The 16,222-nt window shown below is 45.4% G+C and overlaps 1 protein-coding gene across 1 annotated transcript; it reads right to left on the bottom strand.

Moving 5' to 3' along the window:
- Positions 1 to 331: 331 nt before the first annotated feature.
- LOC119308815 lies at positions 332 to 1,888 on the bottom strand. The gene is made up of 2 exons (XM_037584975.1): positions 720 to 1,888; positions 332 to 557 (listed from the first exon to the last, which is right to left on the bottom strand). Exons 1-2 carry the CDS (start codon positions 1,130 to 1,132, stop codon positions 467 to 469), a joined length of 504 nt encoding a protein of 167 aa, XP_037440872.1. The 5' UTR covers positions 1,133 to 1,888; the 3' UTR covers positions 332 to 466.
- Positions 1,889 to 16,222: the final 14,334 nt, after the last annotated feature.

Genomic DNA, 16,222 nt, shown 5'->3' with positions numbered 1-16,222 from the left:
TGACGCGTGAGGTGCGCCCCAAAAATCAGCTCATTTGAGCATCGGAGCAGCTCTCGGCAAAAAAGACAAAATCAGGGTCTGTAAAAATGTTTACTGTTCACGCACTGTTTTGATCCGATTTGTCTTTTTTGCCGAGAGCTGCTCAGATGTCCAAATGAGTTGAATTTTGGGGCGCACCTCACGCGTCAAATTATCTACCACCACAAAAAAGTTTGGAATTTTTTGAATTTTTCTAGTATTTTTTTTGAATTTTTTGCTGAGAGGGAGCAGATGAGCCCGGGCACCGTTTTGAGTTTTCCATGGTTTCAGCACAAAGAGTACTCTGTTGATGTCGTACCGAAGAAAGCTGGGCCTTCAGCCTATCTTGCACAACGGATCATCAGATCAATCACTAGAAAAACATGACAAAGATGCAAGAACTGATGGATAGGATCTTCCGTTTTCTGCAGGGATTCATCGGCCTCATCTACTCGATAGGTTCAGTGGGTTTGCTGCTCGGCTGTGAGTGCCGCACTGCAAGCGCCGCCCTGCCGCACTGCATCCGCCGCCCTGCCACACTGCATTGTGGGGGAGGATAGTGAGCGATAGCAGCTGCTCGTTATAGAACTAGCTGGAGAGGATGAAAAGAACCCATCCGTCGTGAGATTGCACTGACAACATGGACACAATGGATGATGAACGGTAGCAGAACCATCTCTGATGCAGCACAAAGAAATTACCTCAGGTAGCGGGAGACGAGACTGATGAATCCGGACTTCTCCTTGTCGTTGCACGCAACGCAACAGCAAGAAATCCGGACTTTGGACTGCAAGGCAACGGTGGGGCGTGCTGCGTGCCCCCACGTACTGGACTGCATGGCGCCGGCGGGGGGATGGGGTGCAGTTGATCTTGGATGGTCAACACATCTGCCGGCGAACTGCAGTGCGGAAGGGCTAATAGCACTACACTGCACATCTGACCACGAGCCTCGTGCCACCAAAGTGCAAGCACGATCACCGATGGACTGGACATCCAGCCGCACTGCACCGATGCCCCAACAGAACTGCAGCGATGTGCCCAAGTGAAATCTGAAAAAGCAAAAAACAATCGATGGGGAGGAGAGGATGCTCGAGGCCAGTGGTTGCGGCGTCATGGCTGACGACAAGGGAGGCCAGCAGAGGCAAGCGGTGGCTGGTGAACCTGCACAAAGATGGGGGCCGCGGGCGAGCTGCACGGGGGCCGCGACCGAGCTGCATGAGCTGGGGCGGCGCCGGAGCACCACGAATGGTGCAGATGAGGCCCTGGATGGAGACCGCCAAGAGGAGGAGAGAGCTCGTCCTCGGTGATTCAGGTGGGTGCGGTGTTGCTCAGGGGAGGGAGGAACTCGGATCTGACACGGTATCCATGGGTCCGTGGTCGGGGTCGCACACCTCGAGGCAGTTGGGCGCGGAGAAGAAGCTGGCGGGATGGCACCGGCTCACGGCGGTCAGGCACGGAGAGGAAGGTGGTTCGGTGGTGCTGGCTTGCCGCGGCCGTGCGCAGAGATGGAGGCGGCGGAGCGACGCTGGCTCGCGGCGGCCGGCTGTAGAGAGGAAGGTGGTGGGGCAGCTTGCGGTGGCGAGAGTAGAGAGGAAGGTGGCTCGAGGAGCCCTGGCCGCGAGAGGAAGGCGCGCGACAGCGGCCTGGGAGTGGTGCTCCGATGGCGGCTTTGTAAGAAGGTGGACGGGGGTTAGGCGGGGCACGGCGGCGGCCGGGGTGGTGCTCTGGCGGCGCGGCAGAAGGTGGACGCGGGCGGGGTAGGGCGGCAGAAGGTGGGTGGGGCGGCGGCGGCCTGTGGTGCTTCTCCGGTGGCGATGTGGTAGAAGGTGGAGGGTAGGTGGGGGATTTGGATTGGGGTCGGGGATGGCTTTTTTTTGCTGTAGTTAGGGTGGCTTAGTCCGACAGGTGTTATCAAAATAAGACTAGGTGTTATCAGAATAAGGTGAGTGCTAGTCCTCTCCCACCTCTTCGACGCGTATTATATATATACTTTCGTCATAACACAAACAAAAAAGATTCTACCTTGCTGATCAAATTAACCTCAATGACGGTTGTTTTCGTCAAAGTGATGGACGGCGACCTCGTAGGCCCACAGAAAGCGTCACACGCGAGTATCGAGTGTCGTGTAGGACAACCATCGACTGCATGTGGCCAAAACATGTATATATGTATGAAAGGGTTGTGTAATGTTTTAAATAACGAATTCACGACTCTAATGTGGCACCTACCTCACCAAACGGCCAACCCACACGATAGTTCACGACTCATAGTGTACTGCGAGCCACCCGCCACCCCCAGACGCACACACACATACACGCACACCGCGAATCCACCGCAACTATGATGCATATTATATTATCCTGCGGTGAACATATGTTACCAAAGGTTGGATGTTTTAATTTTGAAACAAAAAAATAGAGATCATTAAGACGTTTTAGTACATTGATTGATTTTCTAGGGGTATAATGTGCAAAAATTAAATTTGAGCTACATACACACGTGACAGTGCACCTAAATGGATTACAAAAACACATGTGTCTCACTGGGTGCATGTTTACTCCCCGTGCAAGAAATTTCAAACATTGAGAATCTTGATTTTTAAATTGTACTACATCCAAAACTTATTTGAAATTCATAAAACTTATCTTGTTCTCATATGGACACCAATACAAAGTGGCATTGTACTTTTTTTGTCAAATTTGAGATCAGTTTTGATGTAATCTTTATCTTCTTACAAACGGGAGATTATTAATAATTCAGAACCAATATCCCAAACGGATTATTTATTCGAACCGTGAGCATTAGACCAACAATGGATACGTGTCATGCTTCGGTTAAGCAATAAAGTGGCAACATTAATCATCCAAATAGAAAAACAATATACGTGCCGCCACATGACTCGTGTGCCGTGCGAGCAGGCGTGAGTTGACGGGACGCATGCGAGCAGTCCACCGTGCAGGCAGACCAGGAGGCGTGCGTGCAGGTCTGTGAATTTACACGAGGCGTGCTCGCTGCGCAGTGTCATCGGGAGCCGTGCGAGTAGCTGTGTGAAACGACAGTAGGCATGCCACCAGTTCGGTAAGCAGGCTCACCGGGAGGCGAGCCAGTGGTTTGACCGCCGCCCGCCTCTCTCTCCCACTACTCCATATTAATGGCGCGCCCGAGCAGCCGCACCCCCCATCCTCGCCATACACACAATCCTCTCTCTATGCTTGCATCCTCGACACCGCTCTCAGTCCTTAAAGCCGTCAGTGTATGAGGACGCCGCCTAAGTGCCCCATCGGAGGGAGTGGTGACGCCGGGGCTGCTGAAGCACCGGAGCACTGCGTGGAGATGGAGACAGTGGTTGCCGTTACCGCCAGCGAGGTATCGCTGCACCCTAACATCGTCGACGGCGTCGAGATTCCACAATCGGAGGTGGAGGTCCACACCGACTCCAGTGATGACTCGGGCGACGACCCCGACGACCACTCCGGCGACGACTCCGATGACGACGGACAACTGGTTAGTCATTTATACCCATTTATGTGTCAAATAGATTCTAGGGTTTCTCTGGTTACTCCTGCCTCCCCCTTTTTGGAATAGAAATCCTATGTTTATGTTCTCACAATCCATGAAATCTGAGTAACTTCCGTTAAATCCTGTGTAGTGTATTGATTGTTTGAATGGTACAAGTGATAAGTGATTAGTTGTTTCATCTGTGCAAATGATTTCTGCTAGTAATCCGACTAGGGCTAGTATTCGTGCTAATAATTCCTGGCCAGGACATGACAATTGATTTTGAATGACCTACATATATGTTTGTGCCATTATTTCTTCAAGATTGGTCTAACATAGACGACTGTGCTTAAAAATCGAACCATAATCTCTGGATATGTATAAAAATAACCATAAATTCCTAATCCTACTTCATGGCATGTAAACATTGATTTGATGCCAAATTTTGGCAACTGCCAAATGTTTGCTAGAGATTAGTTTGTAAACATTAATTTGACGTGATTTTTTTTTACTATTTGTATAGGTGTTGTCTCACGATGTGTACAATGAGGATGAAGATGGCCAGAGGAGGTACAAGAGGCAAATCCTGAGGGAGCTTTATGCGGTAATGCATAACAGGCGTATTAGGACCTGAGACGGCGACTATCGATGCCCATTTTGCAACCACAAGCTTCATGCCACATATCAAAGTGTTCTGGTGCATGCAATAGGACAGGTCATTGGCTCGTTCAAGCAGAAGTATTCTCGCAGGGTGGTGCATGGCGCGTATGCCGAGTACCTAGAGAAGCTTCAGGATCGTGCCGGTGGATGAGATGAGATGTGGGATCAAACTATGTATGGCTATGTAGTGTCTTAATGATGGTTGATATATGTACTTATGGTTGAACTATGCTTGTGTACGCTTATTATCTGTGTCTAAGTATGTTTAATCTATGTTTACTTATGTCTAAATGTGGGATATGGATGCAATCAGTTCGGTTGATGGAATCTACCTCCGTCCTGATTTATTGGTCCCCTTTGTAATTTGTATTAAATTTTGACCAAAGATTTAACTAACAAAATGTTAGTGCAGGTCAGCAAAAATTATGTCGTTGGATGCGTATTTGAACATAGTGTTCAATGATATAATTTTTGGTGGCATGCATAAATATTTGTTAGTTAAATATTTGGTCAAAATTTGGTACAAATTACAAAGGGGGCCAATAAACCAGGACAGATGTAGTATGTCAATCACACACGGTTCCCAAAATTGGAACCGTGTGCAATGACTTTCATTTTGCCTATTACGTTAATCACACACGGTTGGCTCTAGCAAACCGTTGCCTCCGAAACTCTTTGTCGGATAGAAAACCCTCACCACCCAATTCAAAAAAAACCTCACCATTGTCACGTCACAAAAACCCTCACCCACCCGCCACCCCCTCCGGTCCCCATTCACACCTGCACAAGCTCCTCCACGTCTATGCATGGCACCGCCTATTGTAGCGACAACCACTTAGCTCGACGCCTACTACCGCCGCCAGGCTGTCGGCAAACGCCACCACATTTCGCCACTTCCACTTGCCGCCGCCTATCGCCATCGACTTTCTCGACGCTGCTCGCGGTCGACCCATCTCTGCCCGGTTGGGGAATCCGCCGTACTAAGGGTTTTTTCTCATGGACAACAAGGTAACTAATTTAATGAGATATTATCTCATCTCTTATCCCAATTCATCTGCCTCCTTTAATCACCAGGCCAAAATCACCATGAATTTATTTTTATTCGAGCTGATTTGAGGGTTTTCTTTCATTCATAGAGTGTACAGTGCGCGGATACATCAGGACTTTGCGGCCTCCGCCGGACATCCATGGAGTTCCATCTCACCGTACCTGATGACTTGAGGATGCATGCGATATGTTCAATCTCACCCTAAATCGGTTGGCATGGCCTACTTTCCTAAACATATACTAAATATTGCTACATTTGGATCAAAGGTGCCACATGCACCATATACGTCAAAGGGGATTTTTTTCCTCTTCTTTATATATTAGGCAAATTAATGATGTATTGTTCTTTCAATTACTCTCATATTTCCATGACAGCATGTTTACCCTATCTGTTTAATTATAGATTTTTGTCCTTCGATTCTAACTATTGTATAGTTCTTTCAATTTGGGCCCATATTTTCATGTTACCATATTTTCTTTAACAATCCTACCATTTTCTACAGCGCGTCCCTTACTATGCAATAGAATATTGTAGTGCACAATCTTTCCCTTTACATAAATCAAGACTGCAGGGATGTCATACTGAACACAAACCATGGATTTAAAATTGTTTCTATTTGTAAGACTTGATGAACATGGTGACTCCTATGTTGGCACTGGCCTTTGGAAAGAAATTTCTAAGTTTTATGTACTGAAAGCTGGCATTAAAATTGCATTGCACACAAAGAGCCTGGTCATGAGATATATGCTAACTTCCCCGATGATATCATCCGTCCAGACTTTGTTCGAAGTAAGTTTTCTTTTCAAGTATCTGCATGTTGACTTACCCAGCAATATCAAATGAATTGTGTAGTATTTAAGCAACCGATTGTTATTCCATTTCCTTACCATATTCCTACCTACTAACTTCTAGTTACCAATACACTTTTCTATTACCCTATTTTAACTAAATATTCCCTGTAATCCCACTTCTATCAGAAAGCCCCGCTGACAACGAGACTTCAGAGGTGGAGAACAGGGCTGCCAACAAGCAGAGGCGGAGCGAGCAAGAACCGCAAGTGACTCCAGCAGGCCTAGACTTCATCAGCATCCTCCCTGATCATATGTTGATAGTCATCATATCCATCCTCCCAATCAAATATGGGGCGCGGACCATCGTCCTTTCCCGGTGGTGGCACCCCCTATGGAACTCTACCCCTCTCGACCTCATCGACACCCATGAGCTCTGCCATGGCTATCACAAAAGCTTGGATGCGTTCTCCAAGATCCTCGGCAGTCACCCTGGTCCAACCAAAGGCCTTAGAATGGTCAAGTTCCATTCCAACGGCAAGGACCGATCCAAGCTTGACAACTGGTTCGGATCCCCCGCCCTAGATCAGCTCGAGGAGCTCACTTTTTATGATGGGCATATGCGCTCGCTGCCAATGTCCGTGCTCCGCCTCGCACCCACGCTGCGCATCGCCAAGTTCAGGAACTGTCATCCCCCCTTAATGATGCACCCGCTCTTATTCTACCATGACTGAAGCACCTCGAGCTTGTCGCCGTCTGCCTCCCAAATGGTGACATGAAGCGCCTGCTCCGTGGCTGTACTGCACTCGAGTACCTTCGTCTCCAGGCAATCAATGGGTTGAGTAGCTTCCACATCACCTCCATGACTCTCCGAACTAATTATGTGTGTTGCTGGTGTGGCAAGAAGACATCACAAGATGTTTACCACGGTATGGTCGGCACACCTTCACTTGAGAGATTACTTGTAGTTGATCAAGAAGGTCCAACAAGAATCAATGTTATTTCTGCACCCAAATTGACAGTGGTGGGCCACTCGTCTGGCAAATACTCTGAACTTGTTATTGGATCCATACCCATTCAGGTACAATAATAGCCTTCTACCTCTCCTTCTAGAGATTAACATTATTTCTAGTTTTGGAGATGTATGTTCGTCTGTCATCCAGAAAACGATCCCAACAAGCTTGACCCCGAAACTGCGCACAATGAAGGTCTTGGCACTAGAATCTATCGACCCCAACCTGGAGCAAGTTGCCAGTTTTCTGAGAAGCTTTTCGTGCCTGGAGAAACTATATATCGAGGTGATGTTCCTTTCCAGTTAAACGTTAACCATAAGGGAGTTCAATTTGTGACACCTTTTTCCAAGTTTACAATGACAATGTACTACGATTTCTGAAGGATTTTTTTGGAGGATTTTAGTACATACATGCCCCCCCCCCCATATTTATTGCTTGTCCATATGGTTACAATCCATAAGCATTTCTCCTTTGGATTCATCTGTACTAGTTTTCTTAGGGAACTTTTCATCCACTCCAACCTCTTGTGAAGAAGGCTATATTTTTCTAGATTGTAATCAAATGACCATGTTAATCATGTCGGATCAAAGATGGCATGTTAGTGCATTTTACAAATCCTGCAAACCAAATAGGCATGTAGTAGTGTTCAAAACTGAATGTAGGCACTAACACATTTTATTCTTTTGCAGATAAGATTAGGCCCAGTGGTGGATAATGTGATACAATATAACAATCACCTCGAATGCCTATATCTGCATCTCTCAGAAATTACTTTGAACTCCTACCGAGGGACCTTACCGAAGATTATATTCGCCAGGTTCTTTGTTGTCAGAGCAAGGGTGCTGAAGGTAATGAGGTTTTCCTAACATTTATTTTGCAAAAATGAATGGTTTGTTGAACAGCGCCGACGGCTGCGACAGAATGGAATAGGCTCCAAATATGCTAAATTTCATTTTGGAACTTCAGATGACAGAGTAATCGGAAGTCATTTGTCAACCCCATACATGACTTCTTAGTGGCTGACTCCTTTGCAAAAATTACGAGGTTTCGAAACCAGACTTAGAAGTGGTAATATTAGTTTGAACCTCTCTGATATCCATGTTCAGCGGGTTAGTGCGAGCGTTTGTAGCTGATGAGCTGAATTTCATTTCTAATATCAGTTTGAACCTTGTAATCTTCGAATTTGAGCCATATAACTCTGTAATTTGAACCTTGTAATATTTTGAGCTTTTGTGGTACAATCGTTGAAATGGCTCGTATGAGACTCGTATATTGGTAGCACTATTTTGACCTTAATATGCAATGCACTTAGATTTTATTAACCATTCTTGAATCTGTTTACCTTGTCGATCTCATAGCACATGATCTGTATAGCTAACTCAATTACGATCTTTGACATTATTGCACACAGTTGGTTTCTTCAACTGTGTGCCCTGTAGAGCACAGAATTAATTATCGCACTCGAGTGTCCATCATCACCCTTCTGTGTAACTTTGACGTCATCACCCACGAGTAAACTTATGACCGAAATCATTCCACACACTTCGTTTTACAAAGCGTTTTGCCAATAAACGCCCATGATTGGTCCCTCTTCTAGCCGACGTGTGGCCAAACTATCCAGGTGGGAAGCTTGCACGGTAAACTGCATGGTTGCGCGGGAACAGGCTCACCGACAATACATTTGGCACCTCTTCGAGCCCACGCGTGGTCAAACGAAATGCGTGCGGTGCGGTGTTGTCAAGCATGCACTGGAATCCTCCGCTATGAATGTCGTGTCAACACGTGACGATTACAGGTCGGCCGGCCCCCATTTATTACAGCGTACATTTAACTCTTGTGTCTCTACAACCTTTCGATCGTGCCCCACCATTGAAAGAAGCACACCCACCACGACAAATTCTTAGAGGGTATCCTGCGCGGCTCCAATGGCGCTCCGAGCAGCTGCCGACGACGAGCAGGAGTTCTCCATGCATGTCGTGGTGGACGCCCACAGAAAGTTCATGGAGATCTTGGTGGTGTACACCAACAACCCGGTTTGGGTGGAGCACTCCATCCACATCATGGAGTTGTTGCTTGCCGAGGAGAAGTAAAAGGTGGTCGGGTTCGACCTCGAGTACACCCGCGCTCATGCCGAGTCTCGTCCCAAGGTCGCCGTCGCCCAGATGTGTGTGCGCAACCATGACCTTGTCTACCACTATTGCATGGCCACAAGGCCTTGCGAGCATTTCGCCAGGTTTGTCAACATCCCACACTACATGTTTGCTATGGTGGACATCACCGACGATGTAAAGGTGCTCAAGAATTTGGGCATCGCCTGCCGGAATCTTGTCGACATCCAGGGCCAATACAAGATCTGGGATAGCAAGGAGCATGAGAAGGACTCACTGGTTCACCTCGCCGAGGCCATCATCGACCCCTACTATAGAGACATGAAGGATTCCTACAAGACAAGCGTGCCTGGCACTCGGCCTGGATGGAGAAACTCGACATAGCTCACGTCGTGTACGCGGCCAAGGAGGTGTACACGAGCTACGACATGTACATGCGGACTGTTGACATGAGGAAGTGCCTCCTACCACAAAATGTCCAGGGATCTAGCCGGAAGCAGAGTAATGGCAAGCGGCATCGCAACAATAAGTACATGATTAGATCCTCGTTTCTCCTAGTTTAGTATGCATGTAATTGCTTACTTTGGTGCGTGGAAATGTTATGTGTGTAGTCACTTATGTAATTGTATGCTTAATTTGGTTATGCAATGTTGTCTTTTTAAGTATATATGTTGATGCTATGTAGACAGAGTGTAGATGTTGTGCGGACAGAGCAAATCACATTGCAAACAGACTAAACAATGGAACCCGTCGGTGATGTTTTCATCAATCACTCACAATTGTATACCAGCAATCGTTCGCTCACAACACACACGGGTTGTTAACAGGAACGTCAGTGTTGTTATCGGTCTTCCCACACGTTTCCGATTACAGACCTATTTTTCGCGTATCACACACATCTTGTTAAGTTGAACCATTTCTGTTCTCTTGGCTCAACGCAAACAGTTCATCCGAGTGAACTATATACCGTATATCGCACACACCTTCATCTGACTGGCCATTTCTGTTGTTCCACCTCATCACAAACAGTTTATCCGAGTGAATTGTATGCTGTATATCGCACACGCCTTCATCTGGCTCCTGTTTCTTTTGTTCTACCTCATCGCAAACAGTTAATTGAACTAAATCGTATGCCCCACATCACACACACAACTAAAATCTGAACTGCATTTGATGTATCCTTCATCGCAAATGTTTTGCATCTTTTTGATGATTATTTTACATCATCGTTTGTGATTAATGCATCGCACACAGTTTTGTTAAAGGGTCTCTGATCATACTGTCGCGTGGGCAGCATCCTGCATTGGTGTAATGTTCAGCCATCACACGATTCTGGATTGGCAACTGGGGAACATGGTTGTCTTGCGCAACGAACTTCTTTTACAGATCCATAGATGAATCTGAATCTATACATTCTCTCAATTCAGTTCCAATGCATATATCAGTTTCTTCCCAATACAACCATCAACATACTAGGTAATTCTGAAATCTCTTCCTTCCATATTAATACTTTACTAGAAGGGTTGGACGCGCTTTGCTGCGCTGTTGGTGTTATTGGGTTTTAAAAAAAATACTAATATGTTTCAAAATATAAGGTGTATTACTTTTTAAAAGTCAAACCTTTTAAATTTTTAAATTTGGTAAAATTTGTAGGGAAATATATCAAAATCCATAATATCAAATTGGTATGATTAGATTCATCACAAAATGAATTTACATACAATTTTTGTTTAATATGTGGATGTCCATATTTTTTGCTTTGAACTTGGTCAAAGTTAAAGAAATTTGGCTTTCCAAAAAACAAAAAAACCCTTATATTTTGGAACTGGTGGAATATTTAGTTTCGCGGCTAGGGGAGATGATGGAGTATATTTAATTGTTATTTACAATGTGTTGATTTGATGGGCCATTTATGGTGTGGTTATGTGTTATCCGCAGACCAACATATATTTATATGGGGAAATTTCTGGGTCAGTAGGTGCCTGTACTATATTGGTGCTACAGTATCACATGGTGTCGCTTCTTTTTTCTAGGTGGTGGGAGGGTGCACAGGATTGATATGTTTTATAGGCCGGTTGCTGTTGATTGATTGAAAAATCGTTGGCCCAATCAAAATCATAAAGCAAATCCAAAATTGAATACACCAATTGAATGAAAGAGATTCAAAATTAGGGAGCATCGGGAATTAAAAGAATTAAATGGGAGAGCTCTCTGTGAAATTGTTGATCTGGTCAAAATCAGCTGACCCAATTCTAATCTAAAAGTATGAATTAACCATGAGGCCTTAAAAATTAAGAAGCATAGTGTATAGTATAAAAGAATCGAATGAAAGAGCTTTGAGAAATTGTTGACCCAGTCAAAATCGGGTGACCCAATTTTAATTGGAGACCTGAATTGAATGTGGGCTCTTTAAAACTAGGAAGAATAGTGTTATAGAGGATTTCTTTATCCTCAAGTTACGTTATCTGAAACTTGTTGCATTTAAATTTCATTCATGTTGCTCAACTAGTTCTTAATGTCACAATGTAATGTAGATTTCAAAATCTTATGCATTCTAGACTGAGTGCTCATTCTGACACTAATTCTGGTTTAGAGCAAATGTCTTTGCTCTCTAATATGACCATGAGTATGATTGCCAGCCCAAGTTTGTCTGATATACCTCTGTCACTCATGAATGAATATGATAGACTATCTCAAGATTTTTTTCAATACACACTTCTATTCTGGTCATATCTACAAATGTTGATCACCAAATTGGATAATTCTCAAATTCTAGATTTCTTTCTCACTTATTTTTTGCTTACTTTTTTTATGGCAAGAGAATGTAAATTGTACTCATATCTGCTCACAACTGATAGATGATCAACATGAGGGGGGACCTGGTCCTAGTGATACTGCTGACTACAACAGATTGTCACAAGGATTCGAAGAGTACATACTTTCACGCGATTTGTGTCATATGTATTTTCCTATCGTAACCTGCTTCTATGATTGTTCTTTATGTTTATTATATTTGCTAACAATATATTAGATGTCACAACAATCTTAATTCTGTCAACACCTCATTTGATTCACTTTCACGGTGTTTGTTTACCATCCACTTCCCGCATTTTGCGTTTACGCGGTTACTCCTTCCATTTCAAAATACATGACATGGATTTAATCGGTTAAGATAGATAATTGCATCAATATACATTTTATGTGACACTTTTTCTAGTATATCGAGAAGTAATGGGCATCGCTAGGCAGCATAATACTGATTATTTTTTCCTTTCAATCGAACCAATCGTAGGCCGTCTGATCGGAAGCATGGTGGTTAGACGCACTCCCTCCGTTCCAAAATATAGTGCATCCTCAGTTTCCGCGCTTCAACTTTGACCATAAATTTAACCACCGAGACCGACTGCGGAGGGAGCGAAAATTATACCATAGATTTATGGTCAAAGTTGAACCTCGAAAAGTGTAGGCGCGCTATATTTTGGAACGAAGGGAGTAGTAATTAGCCCCGCGCTAGTTTTGCTGATTTGCTTCCTTAATTGAGTAGTTTTAAAAATCAACTTACAAGATTTTAAAATTTTAACTTTAGTTTTGTCCAACGCTACAGGATATATGAATGAAAATCTTCTTCCACGAAGGTGTAGTCAACACTCACAGAGGGCAGCTGTGGAAAATGCACCCAGATCCATGATTTTGTTTGCATTTGTTTAGGACTCTTTTGGTCTATAGGAATTTTATAGGAATGTTATAGAATAGGATTTGCAAAGGAAAAATTCCTTTGAAGCCATTTGGTTTGTAGGAATGGATTCCTATTCCTATTCCTATATAGGATAGGAATTAATCCTTCACATTTTGGAGGAAAAAAATTAGCTTAGACTTGATGTAAAAATTCCTATCCTATGCATCATGTAAAATGTAGGTTTTGGGGGAACTGGCTCAACCCTCTATGGGGTGGCCTATCTCATATATATATAATGGTGTCATACAAGTCCTATACCAATATGGTATGGATTACACAATAAGGCTACAATACGAAGTCTAACACCCTCCCTCAATCTCAACTCACTCCTGAAGCATCTAGGAGGTTGAGATTGCGCTTACAGACACCAAACATGGGAGAAGGTAGAGGCTTGGTGAAGATGTCTGCAAGTTGATCTTTTGAAGAGATAAACCTGACTTGTAGTAGCTTCTATGCGACACGTTCCCTCCCAAAATGATAGTCAATCTCAATGTGTTTAGTCCATGCATGGAACACCAGGTTTGATGACAGAAACGTAGCACTGATGTTGTCACACCACAGGACCGACGAATGTGGCTGAGTAACTCCTACCTCTCGAAGTAGGGACTCAATCCATATAAGTTCAACAGTCGCATTGGCAACTGACTTGTACTCAGCCTCTGTGCTGCTGCGGAAAACAGTGGCTTGCTTGCATGCACTCCAAGCGATCAGATTAGGCCCCAAGAACACTACATGTCCCCCCGTAGATCACGTGTCATCTGGACACCCAGCCCAATTAGCATCTGAGAATGCAGAAAGAACTCCATAGGAACTGGGGCGCAGATGAAGACCAAAGGAGACAGTGAGATGCACGTAGCGCAATCTGTGCTTCATAGCAGACCAGTGCACGTTAGTAGGTGCATGAAGATACTGGCACACCATGTTAACCGCAAAGGAGAGATCAGGACGTGTGATCGTCGGATACTGCAGGCCACCAACAATACTCCTGTACTCGGTAGCATCCTCGGGAGATAGAAGAGTACCATCAACAGTTGAAAGTTTGTCAGTGGAGGACATGGGGGTAGGCGATGTCTTGCACTTGAGCATACCAGCACGGCGCAAAAGATCAAGAGAGTACTTCTTTTGGGTGAGCCAAACTGCAACGAGACTGATGAGCGACTTCAATACCCAGGAAGAAATGAAGCTCTCCCAAATCTTTAACTGCAAAATCATGACCAAGCGCAGTCACAAGAGCATCAGCAGCCGTCGGAGAGGAGCTAACAAGGACAATGTCATCCACGTACATAAGGAGGTACATGGTCACACTCAGTCGCTGAAACAAGAACAGTGAAGTATCAGCCATCGAAGGAATGAATCCATGAGTGCGTAAAGCTGAAGCCAGGCGAGCATGCTAGGCATGAGGCACCTGTTTCAGTCCATAGAGAGCCTTCGTCAGAGGACAGAGGTGATAAGGCTCAGTGTGATCAACAAATCCAGGTGGTTGCCTCATGTAAACCTCCTCGTCAAGCAGTCCATCTGGAAAACTGTTCTGCACGTCAAGCTGGCGGAGAGACCATCCGAGAAACTGCCAGAGGCAGAAGAAGTCGAATAGTGGTAGGATTGACAACTGGGCTGAATTTATCCTCGTAGTCCAGTCCCTGACGCTGTTTAAAGCCCTTAGCCACAAGACGTGCTTTGTAGCACTCAATGGAATCATCTGCATGTTTCTTCACCTTGAAAACCCACTTCAAATCGATGATGTTGACACGAGACAGAGGTGGAACAAGTGTCCAGGTCTTATTCTTCATAAGAGCATGATATTCTTGTTCCATAGCAGCCCTCCAGTGTGGGATACTCATAGTGGCTTGATAACACGTGGTTTGGCGGTTGGATCATCCACAACATGAGCCAGACAAGCAGCAAGGTATGTGACCGTGCCATCGGTGCGCTCCTTGGGACGAACGATGCCACTGCGACTGCGCGTGTGTGGATGCCGCGGTGCAACAACCACCGGAGCAGGGGCGTCCGGAGCAGGCGAGTCCGGTCCAGCAAACTCCGGCGAAGAGGGACCGGTTGACAGCGGGCCGGGAGACGGCGGACTGGGCGACGTCGGTTCAGGCGGCCTGTGGATCACCGCAGGCCCGGGCGAAGTGGGCGGCAGCGACGCCCGCACCGATGGCAGGGGTGACGATGGAGGGGAGGCCGGGCGAGGAAGCGATGATGTAGGCCGCTCCGTCATGGGCTCCGACCCAACCATAGTAGCCGACGCAGGATCCGGACCAGTGGTAGACGGGGCTCCCGAGGCGGGGTCAAGGACGGGAGGCGGTGCATGCACATGCACCGGCCGATCGACCTGCGCCATGGGCGGCGTAGTAGGTCCGTCAGGGAGAAGTTCCAGGCGAGCTCCGTGTCCAGTTCCTGCACCATGATTAGGTAACAACATAGGCGAATATGCAACATCTTCAAATTGGCCAGGCATAAGAGGAGATGAATGCATAGATGGTGCTGTGGTGGATGACTGAGGCATGGCAGAAAAAGGGAAGACATTCTCATCAAACACAACATCACGAGATATGTAGACTCGAGTAGTTGGGACATGGAGACAATTGTAGCCTTTATGGAGAGAACTATACCCCAAGAACACACACTTTTTGGAGAAAAACTCAAGTTTGCGATCATTATAAGGATGAAGATGAGGCCAGCAAGCACACCCGAATACCTTGAAAAAGGTGTAGTCAGGAGTTTCATCCAAGAGAAGCTCAATAGGAGTTTTCATATTAAGAACACGCGTAGGTAATCTGTTAATGAGAAAACACGTGGTGGCAAAAGCATCACTCCAAAAGCGAAAAGGTACAGAAGCATGAGCAAGAAGTGTGAGGCCGGTTTCAACTATATGGTGATGTTTGCGCTCAGGAGCGCCATTCCGCTGATGTGTATGTGGGCATGACAAACGATGGAAGATCCCAAGCTTATTAAAGAAAGTGTTGAGGTTGCAATATTCGCCCCCCCCCCAATCTGACTGAACATGGATAATTTTATGCTTGAGTAGATGTTCAACATGCAATTGAAACTGAATGAATATATCAAAAATATTAGATTTGCGCTTAAGAAGATAAAGCCATGTGAAATGACTATAGGCATCAACAAAACTGACATAGTAGTTGTGACCACTAACAAATGTTTGTGCTGGACCCCACACATTAGAAAACACAAATTCAAGAGGACTTTTTACTTCTCTAGTAGATGAAACAAAGGTAGCTGATGACTTTTGCCTTGTTGACGGGCATCACACACGGACATCTCTTTATTGCTAGACTCTAATGGCAGCTCATGGCAGTGGAGGATGTGGCGAACGGTGGGTGTGGCAGGATGAC

This window comes from Triticum dicoccoides, chromosome 5B (assembly GCF_002162155.2).
Source record: "Triticum dicoccoides isolate Atlit2015 ecotype Zavitan chromosome 5B, WEW_v2.0, whole genome shotgun sequence".
NCBI lineage: Eukaryota > Viridiplantae > Streptophyta > Magnoliopsida > Poales > Poaceae > Triticum > Triticum dicoccoides.
This window is presented reverse-complemented; position numbering and strand designations above follow the sequence as displayed.

What these genes read in the sequence shown, in the direction of transcription:
- LOC119308815 (XM_037584975.1), bottom strand. Translation starts at nt 1,132, where the DNA reads ATGACGCCGCAACCACTGGCCTCGAGCATCCTCTCCTCCCCATCGATT. An exon ending in CTCGTCTCCCGCTACCTGAG is followed by an intron (nt 558 to 719) that starts GTAATTTCTTTG and finishes CCCACAATGCAG; the next exon opens with TGTGGCAGGGCGGCGGATGC.